This window comes from Polyodon spathula, chromosome 11, assembly GCF_017654505.1.
Source record: "Polyodon spathula isolate WHYD16114869_AA chromosome 11, ASM1765450v1, whole genome shotgun sequence".
Lineage (NCBI taxonomy): Eukaryota > Metazoa > Chordata > Actinopteri > Acipenseriformes > Polyodontidae > Polyodon > Polyodon spathula.
Genome location: NC_054544.1, coordinates 41,380,169 through 41,402,001, shown reverse-complemented (window position 1 = coordinate 41,402,001; position 21,833 = coordinate 41,380,169). Strand labels below are relative to the sequence as shown.

The following is a 21,833-nucleotide window of genomic DNA, read 5'->3' as shown; positions in this document are numbered from 1 at the left end:
TTTTTTTTTTTTTTTTATCTACACCTCCTACCCCACAACTTCCAAGTGAAAAAAATATTCTATAAATGTGTAGAAAATTAATTAAAAATACAAACTGAAATAGCTTTGTTGGATAAGTGTCCACCCCCTTGTAATATCAATCCTAAATTAGCTCAGGTGTAACAAATCACCTTTAAAATCACATACCAAGTTAAGTAGCCTCCACCTGTGTTAAATTATAATGATTCACATGATTTCAGGATAAATTCAGCAGTTTAGTGCATTTCAAAGCAAAGACTCAACCATGAGCACCAAGGAGCTTTCAAAAGAACACTGGGACAAAGTTGTTGAAAGGCACAGATCAGGGGATGTGTATAAAAAAAAATATCAAAGGCCTTGAATATCTCTTGGAGCACGGTTAAGACGATTATTAAGAAGTGGAAGGTGTGTGGCACCAGCAAGACCCTGCCAAGATCAGGCCGTCCCTCCAAACTGGATCACTGAGCAAGAAGGAGGCTGATCAAGAGGACACCAAGAGGCCAATGGCAACTTTGCTAGAGCTATAGGCTTTTATGGCCGACTGGTCAAAGTGTGCATGTGACAACAATATCCCAAGCACTCCACAAATCTGGCCTGTATGGCAGGGTGGCAAGACGGAAGCCATAACTCAAGAAAGCCCACCTTGAATCCCATTTTGAAGTATGCAAAAAAACACTCTGGAGATTCTGTAGCCATGTGGCAAAAAATGTCGTGGTCTGATGAAACTAAAATGGAACTTTTTGGCCTAAATGCAAAGAGTTATGTTTGGCGTAAATCCAACACAGTGCATCACCCAAAGAACACCATCCCTACTGTGAAGCATGGTGGTGGCAGCATCATGTTATGGGGATCTTTCTCATCGGCAGGGACTGGGGCATTTGTCAGGATAGAAGGGAAAATGAATTGAGCAAAGTACAAAAATGTCCTTGAGGAAAATCTGCTGCCCTCTGCAAGAAAGATGAAACTGGGACGGAAGTTCACCTTTCAGCATGACAACGACCCAAAGCATACAGCCAAAGCTATGCTGGAGTGGCTAAATAACAAAAAGGTAAATGTCCTTGAGTGGCCCAGTCAGAGCCCTGACCTAAATCCAATCAAAAATTTGTGGCATGACTTGAAGATTGCTGTCCCTCAACACACCCCAAGGAATTTGACAGAGCTTGAACAGTTTTGTAAAGAAGAATGGTCAAAGATTGCCAAAACTAGGTATGCAAAGTTGGTACAGACCTGTCCCAGACTCATAGCTGTAATTGAGGCACTGACACAACAAAATATGAAAAAAGTTCAAGGGGGTGTTGACTTTCTATAGGCACTGTATATATTATATATATGCTGATACCTTTGACATGGAGCAGGTCAACAATGGTGAAAGCTGTAATAAGCCCAGTAAGCGTGACCCAGGTCATCATGAAATAGCAATTTCTACAACAGTGTGCCCTCAGTCCTGATTGCAGTGCCTAACCCTTAGTGGGATATCAAATTACCCGTATGTTATTCTATAGGGATTGCTGAGGGAGCAGGGGACAATGAATGCTGTTGTTGTTCACCCTTCACTGTTTCCAGCTTCAATCAAAGCAGAAGCCATGTTTCCTGTTACAGAAACAAGGAGATTCAATTTGGGGGCATTAGTAACCACAGAAAGACATTGTTTGGGAATTAATTATATACAAAAATGAGCTGGCCTGCTTCATGCTAGGTTAGGTGAAGTGCACAAATTGCATACTTTCAATTCTCAGTGTAATTGAAAGAGAAATACTACTCAATTTTCATAGATGAAAATCAACCAATATCATCTGATTAAAACCAAATACACGTGTGCTTCTTTCCAGTTCTCCTCCCACTGTAGGGTTCAAGGACCAGGGTTATAAGTATGAGTGAAGGGTAGCCAGCCTGTTTTTTTCCTGTTTGAAGATAAGAGAAGGACAGAAGAGCCAAGATGAACTATCTGACCAGGGTCTTTGTGATTACACTGTTTTTTGTCATTTTAGCCCAGGTGTCCAGTCAAAATGAGATAAGTAAGTTTGGATTCTCTTTTTAAATTTTTTGCTAAGAAAGTGAGTTATGCTAATAAAACGAGTATGAATAATTATTTAAAAAAAAAAATGATATCTATTTGAAAGTTGAAGCTGTCTGCTATAGAAGTGCGCTCATGAGTACAAAATGAAAAAATGAGACCACACCATAGGAGACAGGGTCAACAGTTCATATTATTATAAATCATGTTTTAATTATTAAAATAACACAATTCATAAGGTCATTATCCACAACTTTAGAATGTATTTTCAGTTGGTGTTTGTTTGACTGTACAATATGTATAATATGTCTTTTAAATTCATGCATAGGATGCTTAATCTATCTGATCTCTATAGATCCTTTACGATAACTATATATATATATATATATATATATATATATATATATATATATATATATATATATATATATATATATATATATATATATACAGCTCTGATAAAAATTAAGAGACCACTGCAAAATTCAGTTTCTCTGGTTTTACTATTTATAGGTATGTGTTTGGGTAAAATGAACATTTTTGTTTTATTCTATAAACTACTGACAACATTTCTCCCAAATTCCAAATAAAAATATTGTCATTTAGAGCATTTATTTGCAGAAAATGACAACTGGTCAAAATAACAAAAAAGATGCAGTGTTGTCAGACCTCGAATAATGCAAAGAAAATAAGTTCAGATTCATTTTTAAACAACACAATACTAATGTTTTAACTTAGGAAGAGTTCAGAAATCAATATTTGGTGGAATAATCCTGATTTTCAATAATAGAGTTGGGGAACATTGTCAGAGCAGAAGGAAGCAAGTTTTCTTCCAGGAAATGCGTCCTTCACAAAGACAAATCTGCCCGATTCCAGCCTTGCTGAAGCACCCCCAGATGAGTCCAATTTTCAGCTTTGCCCAACACCTGGTCGTCTAATGGTTAGACGGAGACCTGGAGAGGCCTACAAGCCACAGTGTCTCGCACCCACTGTGAAATGTGGTGGAGGATCGGTGATGATCTGGGAGTGCTTCAGCGAGGCTGGAATCGGGCAGCTTTGGCATGAATCAAGCCAAGTACAAGGTTGTCCTGGAAGAAAACTTGCTTCCTTCTGCTCTGACAATGTTCCCCAACTCTGAGGATTGGTTTTTCCAGCAGGACAATGCTCCATGCCACACAGCCAGGTCAATCAAGGTGTGGATGGAGGACCACCAGATCAAGACCCTGTCATGGCCAGCCCAATCTCCAGACCTGAACTCCATTGAAAACCTCTGGAATGTGATCAAGAGGAAGATGGATGGTCACAAGCCATCAAACAAAGCCGAGCTGCTTGAATTTTTGCACCAGGAGTGGCATAAAGTCACCCAACATCAATGTGAAAGACTGGTGGAGAGCATGCCAAGACGCATGAAAGCTGTGCTTGAAAATCAGGGTTATTCCACCAAATATTGATTTCTGAACTCTTCCTAAGTTAAAACATTAGTATTGTGTTGTTTAAAAATGAATCTGAACTTATTTTCTTTGCATTATTCGAGGTCTGACAACACTGCATCTTTTTTGTTATTTTGACCAGTTGTCATTTTCTGCAAATAAATGCTCTAAATGACAATATTTTTATTTGGAATTTGGGAGAAATGTTGTCAGTAGTTTATAGAATAAAACAAAAATGTTCATTTTACCCAAACACATACCTATAAATAGTAAAACCAGAGAAACTGATAATTTTGCAGTGGTCTCTTAATTTTTTTCAGAGCTGTATATATATATATATATATATATATATATATATATATATATATATATATATATATACACACACACACACACATATACATACATATACACATATAAAATTTATACGTGACATAATGCTTTATAGACAGCATGGATTGATTCTATGGTAGAATAACACCCCAAAATGTACAAAATGTCTAAGAATGTTTATAGAAGATAAGATCATTAATGAACAAGAGGAGACCATTCGGCCCATCTATGCTCGGTTCCTAGCAGCTTATTGATCTCAAAACTTTTCTCAAGCAGAGTCTTAAAGGATCCCATGATTCAACCTCAACAACATGACTAGGTAACCCATTCCATACCCTCACCACTCTATGTAAAGAAGTGTCTTCTACCCTCGGTCATGTCTATTTCTACTTAATTACTAGCTATGTCCTGGTTTCAGTGTTGCACTTAAAGTATTGATTAGGGTTAACTTTGTCAGCTCCTTTTAAATTTTTAAAGGCTTCAATCCAGTACAACAAAATTCTTCTTTGTTCTAGTATCTTGATAGCTCATTCCTATAAACCTTGGGATTAATCTGGTTGCTCTTTATTGGACTCTGTCCAGTTCCACAGTGTCCTTTTGGTTATGATATTTAGATCCAGTAAAATCATTTAGATCATTAAAATAGATCACATGTCCTTTACAATAAAATACAGTGATGATTTGTCTGAAATGTGTATTAAATTGGTTAATGCTTTAAGAATCTGTGGAATACTGGGTATGCATCCTTTGATCTCTAGTCTGCAGAGGGTTGCTATGGAAACCATTCTCTATTGTAGACTTTCATGTTTTTCTCCTGCCATGAAAGATGGATTTTGAATGTTCTTTTAAAGATAGAATTCTGGTGAAAGGCCAGTAAAGAGGATTATTCCTGTAAAGAATTGATCCAGTAAAACTTTGCTGATGACCAATTTATAGCCAGTATCTGTGAGGCAGCCTACTATTGAAACCTGTGATGGAGTTGTTGAGATTGCTACTATACATCGTGGTGAGAGATAAGAATGAATATGGGCTAATTCCTATTGGGTTCTGTTAGGAAAGATGGATCAATTCCAAGAACAGTGGCAGCTTGGACTGCGTTGTACTGAAAAGAAAATTCTTCTAGTAAACCAGTGTTGAAGGGAACCTAACTGCCCGCTTTTGAGTTGCATTCGTTTTTGTTCGGCAGAGTGATCTTTATTGTAGTATTTATTTCAGCTAAGATGAAGGTGACAATTTCTGAAATGATTGTAAATATAATAACATTAACAGTTTTACAACGGCACACAAATTAATTATGTTTTTTATTATTATGGATATGTGTAGCTTAAAAGAAACAAACAAGAAAATTAGCTGTCGTTGTATTTGGAAGGATTTTTTTTTTTTTTTTTTTTTTTTTTTTATTGGGACATGCAGGTGACTGCTTAGTTGACCCTAAACATAAATCTATACAGTATAGCAAAGGAGACTTAGAGTTCATCTGGTTGCCTACTCAAATACTGTACTGTACAATTCTAGAATATATCTTGTCTTTGAGGATTTCGGCAGGCCGTCTGATATTCCAGTTCAGCACTGGTACTGGAATAAAGTAGCAGAGACCTGAAAAAAATACCTTGTGCACAAAATATTAAAATTGAATTATCCCAACTGGGAGACTGAGCCCCGTTTGGGGTCCGTAGAAAATAACAGGGGCCTTTGCAAGGTCATTTTACATGCAAAATGACGATTTACATCTTAAAAGTGATATTTAATACACCCAGATATTAATGTGATAATGCCATCTGCTATGTCTTTGTATAGGATGGAAATGATGACACCTTAAATCTATACTGTTTAATTATTCAAATATAACTACATAGTATACAAAATAGAATATAAGGTGCTGGGAAAGATGCAAGCTGATTTATTAGGTTTCAATGCACTGGTAGTGGTAACCAATAAACCCTTTCATCTCAATTTAATTAGTCTTTAAAATTAAGATACAATTACTTTAATCACATTCAATGTGTGTTTATAATGGGTTTTATTTTAATTCACACACATTAATAGTTGATGTTAATAAACATACCGTGGAATTCAGCTTGCATGCTTGTGTTTCTAATATTCTAATACTGCAATAAATAGGAGTAGGTGGTAAAAAGCTTTTTAAAAAATCCAGATGTGGTTATTCCTGTGGGATATGGATCTGACTTTAATCCTCCTATTAGGGTTTCATGTCTCTCTAACCCAACTCTAGTTTCCAATTAGCTTAAATGCTATTTTTCTTTTCATTTTCTGTATAATATTTTATGACTTTTCCTAAGTTGGGGTCATGAACTTATACACAGAAAACAGAACCTTCGAGATGTTTATTTTTTTTAGAACAGGTCATGTATACAAATAAGATGTTTCAGGTCACTGTGACCCTGTGGCATTTATCTATGTAGATTTGTGTGCAGGAAAAAAAAACTTCTTTGTTATTTTATTGTTATTATATTTGTATTATTATTTCTGAAAATGGCTGCACCTGTCTGGAGATAATTATAAACAAAAAACCAAACAATATATATCTACAAGGCAGAGCCTAATTTTCTCTGTCAGTATTGCAACAGCATCTCACTGGTAAAGACATTCCAAAATGTAGAGCTCAGATTGGCAGCCAAATAAGTTTATCACAAAACGCTCCTGGACTAAAAGAGCAGAAAAGAGTAACACCTTTGCAAATAAAAACATTTAACCAATTTAAAGCGGTTTAAATTAGTTTGAAATTGCATCGGGTCAATATGACCCAAAACATAACAGATGTTCTGAACATAATAGGAGGGTTAAGGCTCTTTCACCTGTGCTCAGGTGCTGCTCTTCAGTTCATATTTTCTTTCATCATTCAGTGAAAAACAATTGTAGTGAATGTCATTGGTGCCAAATTTATGTAGCCCATTTAAAGTGTACCATCCAAAAACAGTCCCTAAGCAATGTTTACCACATCACTTTGCATGGTCATTTTGAGTGTTCCCATATTTTCCCATTGTTATAAAATACATTCATTGTAATTTACAATGATATGCAATGTTTTTTTATTAATACTTTACCATACCTCAATGGGCTTTATAATGCTTACCTATGCTTTACCATGCGTTCACTTTACAGTTTGCTATGCTGTTACTATGGTAACCCTTTACGGTGTGTTTGGTCCCCTTATAAGTAACTCCTATAAGTGAAATGGGTCTTAGGGTTGGGACTAGTAAACATATTGTATTTTTAACTGGCTTACTGTACTTCTGTTGTTTAGTCACATGGTGTGTGCTGTCAGATGCAGAGGAGCAGAAATGTCTGGATTTCGCTGTGCATTCCTCAGGGAAGAACCTTCATGGCAAACTTCACTGTACCAGAGCATACAACAGTATAGACTGCATGGAAAAAATAAAGGTAAAGATTTAAGAAAAAACTGATTAGAACTAAAGACTACAGTACTTATTTCATTTTCATCTTGCCTTTTGGTGTAACGTCTAATTTAGGGCTAACAGCAGATGATCCAGCAGCCTTTGGTGAAACTTTTCATTAGGTGTATTGATATTGTGTACATCATTGTCCAAGTTTCATAGAGATTACATTGTAAATGCAAAGCTAGAACTCTTTTTCAGAATGGCACAGCTGATGCAGCTACCATGTCAGCAGATGATATTTACTCTGCAGGTTGGTGTTATGGACTGGAACTTGCTGCTGGGGAATCCTATAATGCAATAGGTGAGTACCACGCTGTACAATACTGTGTCACATGCAGTATTGCCGTTGATGTTCTCCAGAAGGAGTCCATGCAATCACTTCAACACATTTTTTTTTTTCAAATGGACTTTATTGCTGTGAACAAAATGAGTTTAACAAACCAGCTGCATGATAATTCAGACTTTTTCATTTTCACCGTAAATCTGTACTGGAAATGTGTCAGAACACGTTTCAATTATCGAAGCTCTGTTTTGTTGGCGCACTGTTGACATGGTTCTGTGTGCAGATGGCAAAACAAAATCATTAAATTACTTTTGAGTAGGGTCATATTCACTAATATAATCAAATCAGAGTTCACAATTATTAAAGTAATTGTAGTTAACAACATTGTTCCATAAATATTAGCTATTGTGTACTTCTGTTAGCTACACAGGTCTCGAAATATGCAGTTTTAAAAGAAACATGTTCTAGCTACCATGCAGTTTCCTTTTAAAACATCATATCTAGCGCTACTGTGGTTAATACGTCTCTGCTTGGTAGCCATGCCTTCCAGGAAGTATGTCACTGCTTTACTTTCAAGGTAATTTCACGCAATAGTGTTTTCTGGGTGAAAGCATGTTACTGGCTGAAATGCATATCAGTCAGCAGAGGAAACAGCTGATTGGTATTGACAAGAAAGAAGCCAGTGAAGGAGTGGGGACAATATCACCCTCTAAGTGAAATGACCTAGGAAGTGCAAGACAGTCTAAAAGCATGGCTTGCAAACAGCGATTTTCTTTAACTTGGAGTAGTACCATCTTTTACAATGAAAATACACTGTTGCTAAAATATGTGTTTCTTTCAAAACTGCACACCCGAGACATAAAAAGCTTTATAAAACTACAGGTATTTACTCAGATACAAGTACTTTAAGTACGTAAGGCAGGGGGATTCACATAGCAGAAATGTTGTTTTAAATTTAAATATGGGCTCCAGAGTCTGTGGTGCACAGAGGTATCTACATCCATTAAAGAAAAAAGGAATGTTTTAAAACAGATAGTAAAATCAGTACAACAGAAATGGTTGGAAAAAAATGAGTACCGCATTACAGATCAGTACAGGTCTGTGACAGGGTCTTCCTCGGGTCACACGTGTGGGTCGCCGCTGTTCAAGCATACAGAGAGACTGAGGTTGGTGTTGAAACGCCGGCACAGGCGCGCAGGATTTATTAACAACAAACAGAAAGTGAAAGTAAAATAAATGCGGTCATGTGACGTTACCAGCGATGGTAACGCACAGAGGACAAATACAGTAAACCGTACAAAAAGTGCAAAATAAAACACAATACCCCCCCCAAACTATAACTCAAAAGGTGCCGTGAAAACGGCAGGCCTTGCAGCAGCCCCGATCACAGCGATCGCCTTGCTTTTATCTTGACGCTCTGTTGAGACACGCCCACCTGCCTGCTGAAACAGCTGATTGCTTTCAGCTGCTGCTCCACGCAGACCGGTAATCGTCCCCAGCGGAGCGCCACAGCAGCTAAACAATTAAATCAATTGTAACAATTAACACAAAAACATACAATAAACTACATATTTCACTGTGCAAGGTGCCACAAGGTCACAGTACACGTGTATATATACATATTATACATGCCAACAGTCCCTATATGGTCGGGACTGTCCCGATTTCCTAGCAAATGTCCTGCGTCCCGATGCATAGGAAGAAAGTTCCAATATTTATGCAAAAAATTAATTTATTCCGCACAGTAGAGTTAGTGAAAACCACACGCTGTGGTATTCGTGCGGCTCGACACTAACTTACCGGGGTATACAAAGGTAAGAACACTTCATTATGTCCGTGATTACTGTCATGCTGGTCGTGCGGTATTGAGTTGAGGGGCTAAGTCTGTTATTATCATATGATGCAGTGTTTTTTGCATATGACCCCTCCCATGTGTATGATGCATATAACACCCCCCAGGTTTATTAAAAAAAAATCTTCAAAAAATTCCCCAACTTTGACTTAGTTTCACACAGGTTACTTTAGCAGCCACAGCTACACATTCCTGATACAGCCTTGGTTAAACGAAAATGCAGTGTCAACAAATTGACATCTAATTAGATCGATTTTCCTGTGAAATGCAGACATTAAAAAAAAAAAAAAATCTGGTCAGCAAAAGCTTTATTGATATTGATTGCAACGCAAATAGGGAAATTGAAATCAGGAAATGAAAAGTACATTTTAACAATGTAATGATGCAATTGCTGCTTATGTAAAAGGGAGTATAACATTAACTTACTGTAAAAGTTTCTCAATGAATTGGAAACATATTGCAGTCATTTTACACTAAGTTATCTTTTGTACAGTATCATTGTACAACCTGCACATTGTAAGCTCTACCGTGTGGTTCCTTTTCTTTCAGATGGCATCAGCTATTATGTCGTTGCTTTGGCAAGGAAGTCATCCAGTGACATTTCCATGCTGGAGATGCATGAAAGGAGCTCTTGTCACCCAGGAATCCAAACCACAGTTGGCTGGACGGTGCCTATTGGATTTCTGATGAACACATCGCAGATCAGTGTGGATGAACAGTGCAATTTCCCAAAAGGTGTCCGCATCAAATACCTTTCATGCAGTCCTGCCCCCTGATGCCAGCTCTCCATTAAGACCATTTTACTATCTTTTGTGGTTACTGTTTTAAAAGTTTACTGCGATAAATGTGGTAAAAGCATAGCAAAGTGAAAGCATATTAAAAGCGTCGTCAAAGTATGGACAAGCATGGAAAGCCATTGGGAACAATTGTAAAACATGGCAAAGACCATGGTCAACCGTGTGTAATGACCTGGCATCTCAGCCGATTGAATTGAATGGAAAATCAAAGGCTTGACGCGAACCTCAAAGTTTCAAAATATCGCCTCTAACAGCTGATGAGCTAATGATACTAATGTCAGCATAAGACACATACTTAGCTCTGGATTACAGAGATTGCTCTTTCGTTGAATGGTAAGACTTTCGCCTTCAAGGCGTATGGTTTGAGGTTCACATCCAGGCGTGGAGTACATGCAGAGTATGAGAATGGGTAAATGCAAAATTACTGTGAAGATGTACCTGGGTAAACCTAAGCAAACTTTATACTGAACCCGGGAGGCGAGGCCCAGCCAGACTAGTCACTGTCTGGTCTCACTGAGCACCTGTTCAGTAGATGTTGTTAAAGGGTGATGAAGTGAAATATCCCAATTTGATTTTCATATCTACCTTCAGTCTGAGAACAAATAATATACTTAAATAAATGTGTTTTTGAAACCCTGGACCACTGTTTATACCCACTAGCACAGGCACCCACATCAGTTAGAACTAGTACATTTAATTTATTTTACTAGCTGTTCAGCCCATTTAAAAGCCCAAGTACTCTGCTATTTTAATCCCAAGAGGAATTTGGTTCAAAAGGATTAAAAAAAAAATAAAGATAAAGTTGCAGCTGAATAAAGAGAGGAGCTTAACCTCGCAACAAGAGAAGGAAAGGAATCACAAGTAAGCAGCTTATTAAAACAGAAAAAAAAAAAAAAAAAAAAAAAAAAAAAAAAACAGTTCAGAAGCCATTATTGTCCCTGGTGACTCTAGGTTTGACTGTCTATTCACTGTACAACTGCTGCAGGCTTCAGAAACACCACTGTGCTGCACTTTCTATTGCTAGCCAAGAAATTAAGACTCTTCCAAAAGGATTCAAACTCCCCACAAAGGATCTGGGTACATATTTTCAAACACATTAATCATTTAACATATTTTCAGTTTAGTGTTGTTTCATAATTTTTATTCAAGCAACCATTTACTAAAGAATTGTCACATTGTTTACAGTGTAATGTTAGCTTGATATTATGATTGTGAAAGAAAGGCAATGAGGGCTTGCCCAACCTTCCTCCTTGTTTTTCAGCTGTTGGGGATTTCTTTGGCTACAGCTGTGTTCCAGGAGTGAAGGACCCTGAGTACGACCCCAAAGGAAACAACCCTAAAAACCTGTGTGAGGCCTGTATTGGAGATGATAACGATGGGAATGTCTGTGCCAACGACCCCTCTGAGCGCCACTTCGGTGAGGCGGGAGGGGAGTCCAGGTATATATATATATATATATATATATATATATATATATATATATATATATATATATATATATATATATATATATAAACTTTGATTGTTATACCTCATTGCAAACACACATCTCAGTCTGCAAGTCATTCTTTCAGGTAGTGTTGAACTTCCTTGGTCAATTCATCTGGAGAGTGAAATCACCCCCACCACTACAATGCCGTCTCTCCTGTTTTAATCAATCAACTGTTTTCCCCACCAACAAACGTGCTTTTAGTCAGTAACTTTGACCCTGAAAATACTGCTCAGGTGAAATGAACTAGTAAGACTTCTTTACAGCATTAAAACTGAAAACTTTTTTAAGCTAGTGTGATACCAAATGTCACGTTTTAAATGGAAATACAGCACATGTTGGCTAAGTGTTTCTTTCAAAACTGCACATTGGAGATCTACATAGCGAATGGAAGAACACGACAGGTAAGATTTATGGAATTATTTTGTTAGCGACACCCACATTAGAAACACCAACTCATTGATAAAGTAACGTTGATATAAAACAAATGCATTCTCTGGATTCAATACATCCTTTCCTTTACCACAGAAGACGTTAGGTCTTTGCTAGATCTGGGGATAAAAGGAACTAAAGTCAAACAGAGTTTCTGTCTCATAAATCACAGAATCCTCAGGACATTCTTTATAATACCATCATTTTAAATTTTACATTTTTAAGGATGTTAGGGAACTTTACATTTACTAGACTTTATTTAACCTTCATAAAGAAGGCATATCACCAGCCAGGGTATAAATCCCACTTCAACCACATAAGCCACTCATCAAGAGAGGCCCACTTTCATTTGTTGAAAGACTCATACAGTGCATTAGAAAGAAAATCAATACTACATTAAGGATACTGACTAAGCAAGTACATTGGAATGCAGCCTGCTATCGACTTGCAGAACACATTTGGAATCTCGTCCGAAAGCTAATGAAAGAATATAAACTTTAAAGTACAACAATCCATTTGTTCCAGCTACTTTGCCCCATTTTACTTAGATAACTTTGATCCTGAAGACACTGCTGTCTTGGCACCTGTTTTATGTTTGTCCTGAAAAATACCTTTTTGTACATTAAGAAATTGTTCCCAAATCTACATTAAAAACAATTCCTCATACATTTGTGTATCACAGCTGAAACAAACACGTCATTAAAAAATGATAGATGGTATAAATTAAGTACAACTTCTATCTGTCAGAAACTACAGTCCATTATTTTGAGTCTTTACAGAAAAGTACTACTTGCTACTCTGAAACAACAGTGATGTTCTTGTTCTGTACTTCTAAAACTAATACTCAGCTTGAGTTTTCTAAGTTTCGTAATCATCTTTTGCAGTAGATAAGTAGGACGTCAGTATCCGTTCAGTGACATTAGTATAAGTACTGCTTAAAGGTGTAAAATAGAGGCTTAAAAATAGTTCTAACCTTTGTGTCAGAAGCCCATTTATCCCTCTATTACTAAACACATTTGATGGAGGTCTTCTCCCTATCCAAACCCAGTGTTACAATTAATGAAATCCCACCTGACCTCAAATAGTCACACTTTTTTTTTTAACACCCAAATGAAATTTGCACAATTTCTATGAAAGTAAAATAAAACTGTTCATTGTATGAAGCAAGTAACATACAACTCTGGTGTTTAATTCAGCGACTCGAAGGTGTGCATTTGGTTATTGTTAGCTGTATTAGGGTTACCTTTCATGACAATTAGTGTAAATTGCATTTTGGTGTGAAGACCTTGATAAATGTGGCCAGTAGTTTCCTATGTGCAGTATGTGCACAAGGTTCTTACTATTACGATATTATTACCTGCATGACAGGAAATGAACTTGCTTCTTTGACGAAGAAAAAAAAAAGTGTCAAACGGAGATATTCACAAATAACAACAACATAGCAATAGGCTACTTTTATGAATGTTATGATAATTTGACATTAAAAAATGTTGGTAATCAGACCTTAATTTGATCGTACTTTTGAGTGGCAGCAGTACAACTATTTATGAAACAGCAAAGTACTTTTTTTCCTTTCTAGGTGTGTTGCAGAAAATCTTGGTGATGTGGCTTTTGTCAAACACTCCACGGTTTCTGATATCATGAATGGTAAGGATGGTGCTTTTTACTTGTTGTTTCTCTATTTCTCTGTTTCCCTTTTACACTAATGCTGTGTATACAGGGGCATTCTTAATTTGCACAACATTGTCAGAGCAACTGGAGGGTACATTTAGGTCGATATGCAAAGGAAACCTGTCTATGTCAGAGACACTCTGTGGTGCACCATTTTCCCACCAAAGAGTTGTTCATTAATGTTATTATTTAAGCAGAATTGGCAACAATTCAAAACAACTATGCTGTGCAAAATTATGAATCGCCCTGTATAACTCTATCACATACTTTCTCCTTTCTACTTAATTAGAGTATACAATGGGTATACATTCTCCATGAGTATAAAATCAGTCTGTAATGGATGTTAGCACTTAGAGAAAGCAAAACACAACTTTTATGTGATACAATTTTAAAATTGCCTAGAGAACTGATATTTCCTACATTGTCAATGAGGCAACTACTTAATTATATCTGTTAAACACATAATTTCAAAATAGGGGGCACCTTTAATAATAAATTTTAAAATGTCCCCCCCAAACTTGTGAATTAATCCACTAGGCCACCTAGTAATGGCATTTTAAATGTTTCCAATGAATGTAGTTAAACTCTGGTGATTGGTTACATTAATCTGTAATTCATCTCAGTTACTCTCAACTAAAACATGTCACTACATTTTATTTTTATTTTTAAAATTTTTTATTTTTTTTAAAACTTTTATTTTTTAACCATTCACCTTGACGGTATTCAAAATGTTATTGATAAATATTATCAAATTGAACAAAAACCTGTGAGAAAATACCTGTGTAATGCACTGGGGGGCAGTATATAACCTTGTTTCATCAAAAAAAAAAAAAAAAAAAAGAATTGTCTTGTACAAGATTTGCTGTTCTCAAATATTAATTGTTGTAATGCAATTGTCAAAATATTTAGCTTAATTAAATGAGATTTGTCACTGAATTCAATACTGTCTTTCTACAAGATTTAGTTTGCTGTTATTCATCTACCTCAGTGCACATCCATCCTTGTTAACCCCCAATTACAGCAAATTGTGTTTTTAATCCTTCAAAACGATAATATTTTCTGAGCTTATTCTTTACTGGATGCTTTAAAACAAAAGAGTTCTGGTCATCAGAAAAGACATGATACTTCTACCATACCGAAAAATGTTTCTCATTGGATCAAGCCTACTCAATAGACATTTCATTCTGTCCTGTCGTTAATATGCAATACTGGTATGGTATTTTAATGTATAAAAACTATATTTTTTATTTATTTTTTTTTAACTCTGTGACACAGTGACTTATAACCAGCACTGTATTTAAAAAAAATGTATTTATCTATTTTCTACCAATTCAGGATGACTCAGTGAGACATTTGTTTTCATTTAACTACTTTTTTTTATAAAAGCAATGTCCCATCCAGTCAACATTGGCAGAAAATTGATAATATTTCCAGTGACAATGCACTTTTTGTACAAATTGCTCATTCACATTATCTGTACAAAATTGAAGAGGGACAACTAGTATTAGGTATTCAGTGTGTCTGAGTGGGTTGATATGAGCAATACCCTCACCCCTAGAGGGCATACACATCCAAAAGTGACTAAAAGTGTGATAGAAGTTACAGGGATATTAATTATCCGTTCCCTGCTGGCTGACTTACAACATTACCACATTCTCTTATACTTTACCCTAAATCTAACCTCACCAACTGGACATTATACACACTCTAAAACATACTTTTAAACTATGATGTATTAATGTCAACCTACATTTAGCAAGCAATATGCTTTACTTAAAATAAAAAATAAATAAATAAATAACATATAGTGTTAAATAATTCAGGGACAAGTAGAGCAAGCTGTCTTGGGCACCGTGACAGGGGTGGCTGGGTGGTCAGGCGAGAAGCAGGAACAAAACACAGGCAAGGTACTGCAGTGCAGAAATAAATAAAATATTTAAACAAAACACATTGCTCACGGAGTGAAAATAAAAGTTTAAACAAAACAAAATCACAAACACAAAAGCTGAACACACAGGTCATGCTGGGCAGATCGCTTTCACTGATCATATGTATTTTTTTGGGTTTTGTTTTCAAAACGGTCTCGCTCTTGTTCCTCCTCTGAACACCCACCCAGAGTGGAGAGAGCTGCAGTCTTTTATTTACTATGGCCGAGGGGTTAACTATCAGTTATCTCATTATCCCTCAGCCACAATCTGCACAAGTTTTTAAATTCGTAACTGGCAGAGGATGGGCTCTCAACCTCATCTCTGCCAGAACATATATAAAACAAAACAAATACACACAGCTTTCGCCATCACATATAAATACAATTTTAAATTTGAATAAACAATAACCATGGCTTTCACCATCATTTAAATACATAATAAATCATAATAAACAAACAAATACAAACTAATAAACAAATACATGTACAGGGCTCCTCGCCTTGCTACAGGCACCCATCTAAAATATACAGTGGTTCTCAAAAGTATTCACCCCCCTTGGACTTTTCCACATTTTATTGTGTTACAACATAGAATCAAAATGGATTTAATTAGGAATTTTTGCCACTGATCAACACAAAAAAGTCCATAATGTCAAAGTGAAAAATAAAATCTACAAATTGTTCTAAATTAATTACAAATACAAAACTAAATAATTGATTACATAAATATTCACCCCCTTGAGTCAATATTTGGTAGAGGCACCTTTGGCAGCAATTACAGCCATGAGTCTATTTGGAGAATTCTCTACCATGCACATCTGGACACTGTACACCTTTGGTGAACAGCAATTTTCAACTCTTTCCACATATTCTCAACTGGACTGAGATCCAGGCTTTGACTGGACCACGCCAGGACATTGACCTTTTTGTTTTTAAGCCACTCCAGTGTGGCTTTGGCTGTATGTTTTGGGTCATTGTCCTGCTGGAAGATGAATCTTCTCCTAAGTCCCAGGTCTCTTGCAGACTTCAGCAGGTTTTCCTCCAGGATTTCTCTGTACTTTGCTGCATCCATTTTGCCCTCTATTTTCATGAGCTTTCCAGGCTCTGACGCAGAGAAGCATCCCCATAGCATGATTCTGCCACCACCATGCTTCACGGTAGGGATGGTGTTCTCAGGATGATGTGCGGTGTTAGGCTTGAGCCAAACATAGCGCTTAGCGTTGAGGCCAAAAAGCTCTATTTTGGTCTCATCAGACCATAGAATTTTCTTCCACTGTCTCAGAGTCTCCCACATGCCTTCTGGCAAACTCTAGCTGAGATTTGATGTGAGTTTTTTTCAACAATGGCTTTCTTTTTGCCACTCTCCCATAAAGGCCAGTTTTGTGAAGCACCCAGGCTATTGTTGCTGTATGCAGTGTCTCCCAGCTGAGCCGTGGAAGACTATAACTCCTTTAGAGTTGCCATAGGCCTCTTGATGGCCTCCCTGACTAGTGCCCTTTTCACACGGATACACAGTTTTTGAGGATGGCCTGTTCTACACAGATTCACAGTTGTGCCATATTCTCTCCATTTCTTAATAATGGACTTTACTGTGCTCCGGGGGATATTCAATGCCTTGGAAATGTTCTTATATCCTACCCCTGATTGGTGCTTTTGAAGAACCTCATTCTGGATTTGCTTTGAATGTTCCTTCGTCTTCATGATGTACTTTTTGTTAGGAAATGTACTAACCAACTGCGGGACCTCCCAGAGACAGGTGTATTTAACCTGAAATCATGTGAAACACCTTCATTGCACATAGGTGGACTCCATTCAACTAATTATGTGACTTCTAAAGACAATTGGTTGCACCAGAACTTATTTAGATGTATCATAGCAAAGGAGGTGAATACTTATGCTATCAAATATTTTCTGTTTTATATTTATAATTAATTTATAACAATTTGTAGATTAAATTTTTCACTTGGACTTTTTTTGTGTTGATCAGTGGCAAAAACTTCTAATTAAATCCATTCTAATTCCATGTTGTAATACAATCAAATGTGGAAAAGTCCAAGGAGGGTGAATACTTTTGTGAGCCACTGTACTATGCCTACTCTCAAGTATTCTTTATCATGTCATTTTTATTTCAAGTTAAAGACCCTGAATCGTGGGTAAAGGAACTGGAGCTTGAAGACTTGAAGCTGCTGTGTCCAGACGGCACGGAGGCCACCCTGACCGAGCACAGGAAGTGTAACCTGGCGGCTGTCCCTGCAAGCGCTGTGGTGGTGCGCCTGGAGGATAAGTGCAGAGTGTTCAAGTTTCTCAACAGGGCACAGGTTGGTATAACAAAGACTGACAGAGCAGACAATGGGAGAGCTTGTATGGAGATAATGACATTGGAAAACTATAATATTGGAACATCTGTTTGATTAAGTTTGATATAGCCCCCAGTGGCTCACCTAGTAAAGGCACTGGAGTGCAGGGTGAGTCATGCATTCAGGAGCTTGCTGGTTCAAATCCTGATATTGTTGAGTTGCTGGTCCACAAGGTGTGTTGCATTGGTCTTTATGCTCTGCAGATTAGGGGGGAAAATCATCTCACCATGCTACAGCAACCCTGACTGATCAGACAAAGGGGCCTTGTAAATGTGCCACGTCTTGAGCTTCTCTAGGAGCAAACTGAGCCACATCAGCAGGTTAGACATGCTCAAACAAAAAGGCCTCTGTTTTAAGCCAGGGTCATATAGTTTCTTTCTTTTGATGGGTACTACAAAGTTGATAATGAACTTATCCACTGATACAGAGGAGTTGTGCTTAACTGGTTCAAAGAGCACACCAGGAAACAGATACATCTCCTACCAAACTGCCTATACATTGTATGATAGTTTGAACATTAATCTTATGCAGCATTGTAATGGGGTTATATCTCAATTGATATACACTGCACAATAACCTAAATATAAACAGCCAGACGGCTTATAATACATTCCAGATGGGATATGTAGTCCTAGATTTATGAAAACCATGTTTCCCTGATGTTTAATGTACCAGTCCCTGATTTACAGGTTCACTGTGCCCTACAATATCCAGCTGCCTTCTGGGATGAAGCTGCTGTGGCCAGGGGGACATCTGACAGCTGCCCTCTAGTCATGTCTAATCATGTTCCAGTGGAGAGGAATGATGCAGATTCAGAGATGTGGAAACAAATTTGTCCAGCACTCAGTTTTTTTTTTTTCTAACTACCCAAAATGTCTTACTAAAATGACATAAAAAATCTGTTCTGGCATAAATCCATTCAGAAACACTCCCAACTTAAAACAAATACTGCAATTCCACCATAATACTAGTGTATTACCTTTAGACAATCGCAAAATAACTATTAGCAGAGCACAGCATTACTGGCATTGCCAACTCAGGAAATGGATTGTCACAATACGTTGGTTCATGCTATTGTGATTGGTATGTTAAAATATGATAGCACTGTGGTAAAATTCTAACAATAGTTCACGCTGTTGTAACTGACCATGTGCGTCCCTTGCTTTTTTCTTAGTGCAGAATTATTACATTGCCATTGTAGTGTCACTACATTGCAGGTCACTTGGTAAGGGAATGTCAAAAACGCTGCTGTGCTCACCTAGCAAAATCCTTAGAGTTTCTGACCCATAAGGTGCGCTGTGTTTCCCTTTACATTACTGTGGACTAGGGAGGAAAACCTGCTTAAATGTACTTGCCCTACTGTGCCAGAGTGACCCTACTGATCAGACAAGGCAGCCCAAATACAAAACTGTAAGTATTGCTTCTGGAGTTCGCCAGCAGGGATGGTCCAGGTTTCTACACTATATAAAACAAATGAAGTGAGTGTGCTGTGTAAATAAGCATGAAAATGTTGTGAAATGTTCCCAATCGAGTCAACGCCTCTAGCCGCATGAACCTTGGATAATAAAATGACTAGACTTAAGAACTTTTTGCATATTTCTTGTGAAAGGATCTTGCCCATCATTGTTCGTGGATGTTTCCCTCCAGAGAATGTTTGGGAATGCTACGCAGGGGTTCTCACTGTTTGACTCCTCTCCCTACGGAGGGAAAGACCTGATGTTCACCGATGGAACCCGGAAGCTTCTTAAAGTTGTAGGAAGCTACTCCTCATGGCTTGGCCCCAGCTACACAAAGGTTCTTCAGGCTTTTGAATGTGAAGGTAAATTAATTTTGCCATCTGAGGTTGTAATTATAGGCACCATAAATAGTGTTCGGAGGAGTTTGACATCATCAGACAAGTAACGTCTGTTTATAGATGTAACACAGACAGCTTCAATTAAAGGGTTTGCTACAGTACAAGACAATTGAGCAACCCTCTCCTACTACTCTTGCCAGTGAGAAATCCACAAGCCCTCCTGCTTTACTGAACGATTAAAGGAGATAATGTAACTGACCATGTGTGTCCCTTGCTTTTTTCTTAGTGCACAATTATTACATTGCCATTGTAGTGTCACTTAATTGCAGGTCACTTGGTAAGGGAATGTCAAAAAAGTTGCTGTGCGTTAAAGGAGATAACTCTTTCTCGCATGAGTCACACATTCTTGACTTTGGTATAGTTATCAATCACACAAGTTCCATGGCAGAAGAATAGATAATATACAATACCAGGAAGTACCATCTCCAAAAATAAATTTAAGGTGCACTCCCCCCAAAAATAACTACATGGGCTCCATCCTTCCCAGATTTGAGTTCGGAGCTTATAAACAATGACTGCACATGCACACGATAGACTATGGTATTGGATGATTTTTACTACTACTGTGACTACTACTAGTACTACTAATAATAATAATAATAATAATAATAATAATAATAATAATAATACTTTAAATTCAATGTCCCATTAACCACCCTGAAATTACACTCTAATAACACTGTAAATGCACATATGACTGTGTCGATAGAATGCAACAATATTTTTAATTAGAAAATTAAAAATGTTGGCAGTTGCATCTCTTGTAACTATACTATGCATTTACTATGTAATAACCACACAAATGTGATTACAGAATAATTAGAGGCTCAGTGTTCAGAGTAATAATAATGTTAATAATGTTTCTGTTAACAGGTATCTGCTAAAAGCATCCTGAATAGGAACTTCCATGTGCCCAAATCCCTCCTTCCCGACCATCTCTCTCCAGATGTGTTTACACCTCAAGGATGGCATGTTCTCCTCCTCACTGGTTTTTCATTTCTTTAAAGCTTTTTGAATTCTTAATAAGATTATTATTGTTTGTTTATCATGTATTACTGCTGCATTGTTGGTTCAATTCACCTGGTCTGTTTTGAAATTAAAAACTCAGGCTTCCTGAAATGAAATTAAATTTCAATGCACTCTATACTTTCATTATACCACGTCCTTCCGATCCTTTTGTGTGCAAGGTCAAGGTCAAATCGTACGTTCTACAGTGCAACAGACATGCTTCTAATAGGATCTGAAATATGATGGAGCCAGTCATAAGGTCAGACAGCGCTGGACTGAGACCTTCAGACATCTAGATTGATGAATGCATAAGGAGTGGGAGCAGATTTGTTGTATTTAACTTTTTGTTCACGGCCTCACAGCTCATGTACGCAAGCTTAAATGGTCTTTGGAAAAAATGTAATGTGTCTGCTATAGTTTTAATACAGTTTTGAAATGAAGTATTTGTCAGGAGCTTTACTAAAAACTTGGGAGACAAAGAAAACAGTTGTACTTGAAGCTACTACAATTTACATTGACAGAAGTATTTCTGGATGTTGCCAGGCAATATTGAACAGTACTGGTTTGGAAAGCAATGGTCTTGGTAGAGTAGCACAGTGAAACTGGAATGGTAACTCAGTACTTAACCAATGTATTGCCAGCATGCCTGCATTACAATTGAAGATTATTCTGGAGTCACAGCAATGGTCTTTTCTGGAGCCCACACCATGAGTAAATACCATGAATACTAATGATACTGCTGCTAAATCACCCTGGCCGTTCTCAAATTATATGTACTGTAATAGCAGAGTTATAAATTCGATGCTGCTGCAAAAATCCATGAAATCCTTAATCCCTGATCTACTAATGATCTCTGACAGTTACCCTGATTACTCCACAAATCTGCTGTTGTGTAATTCATTACAAACAGGAACACACAAGCTGCCTGAGTCGAAGGTCCAGTGTCCA

At 37.3% G+C, this 21,833-nt stretch overlaps 1 protein-coding gene across 1 annotated transcript; it reads left to right on the top strand.

Moving 5' to 3' along the window:
- Positions 1-1,313: 1,313 nt before the first annotated feature.
- Positions 1,314-21,232, top strand: LOC121322936 (otolith matrix protein 1-like). The gene is made up of 9 exons (XM_041263569.1): positions 1,314-2,033; positions 7,061-7,197; positions 7,413-7,515; positions 9,899-10,084; positions 11,408-11,585; positions 13,647-13,714; positions 17,799-17,983; positions 19,670-19,841; positions 20,751-21,232. Exons 1-9 carry the CDS (start codon positions 1,955-1,957, stop codon positions 20,759-20,761), a joined length of 1,119 nt encoding a protein of 372 aa, XP_041119503.1. The 5' UTR covers positions 1,314-1,954; the 3' UTR covers positions 20,762-21,232.
- Positions 21,233-21,833: the final 601 nt, after the last annotated feature.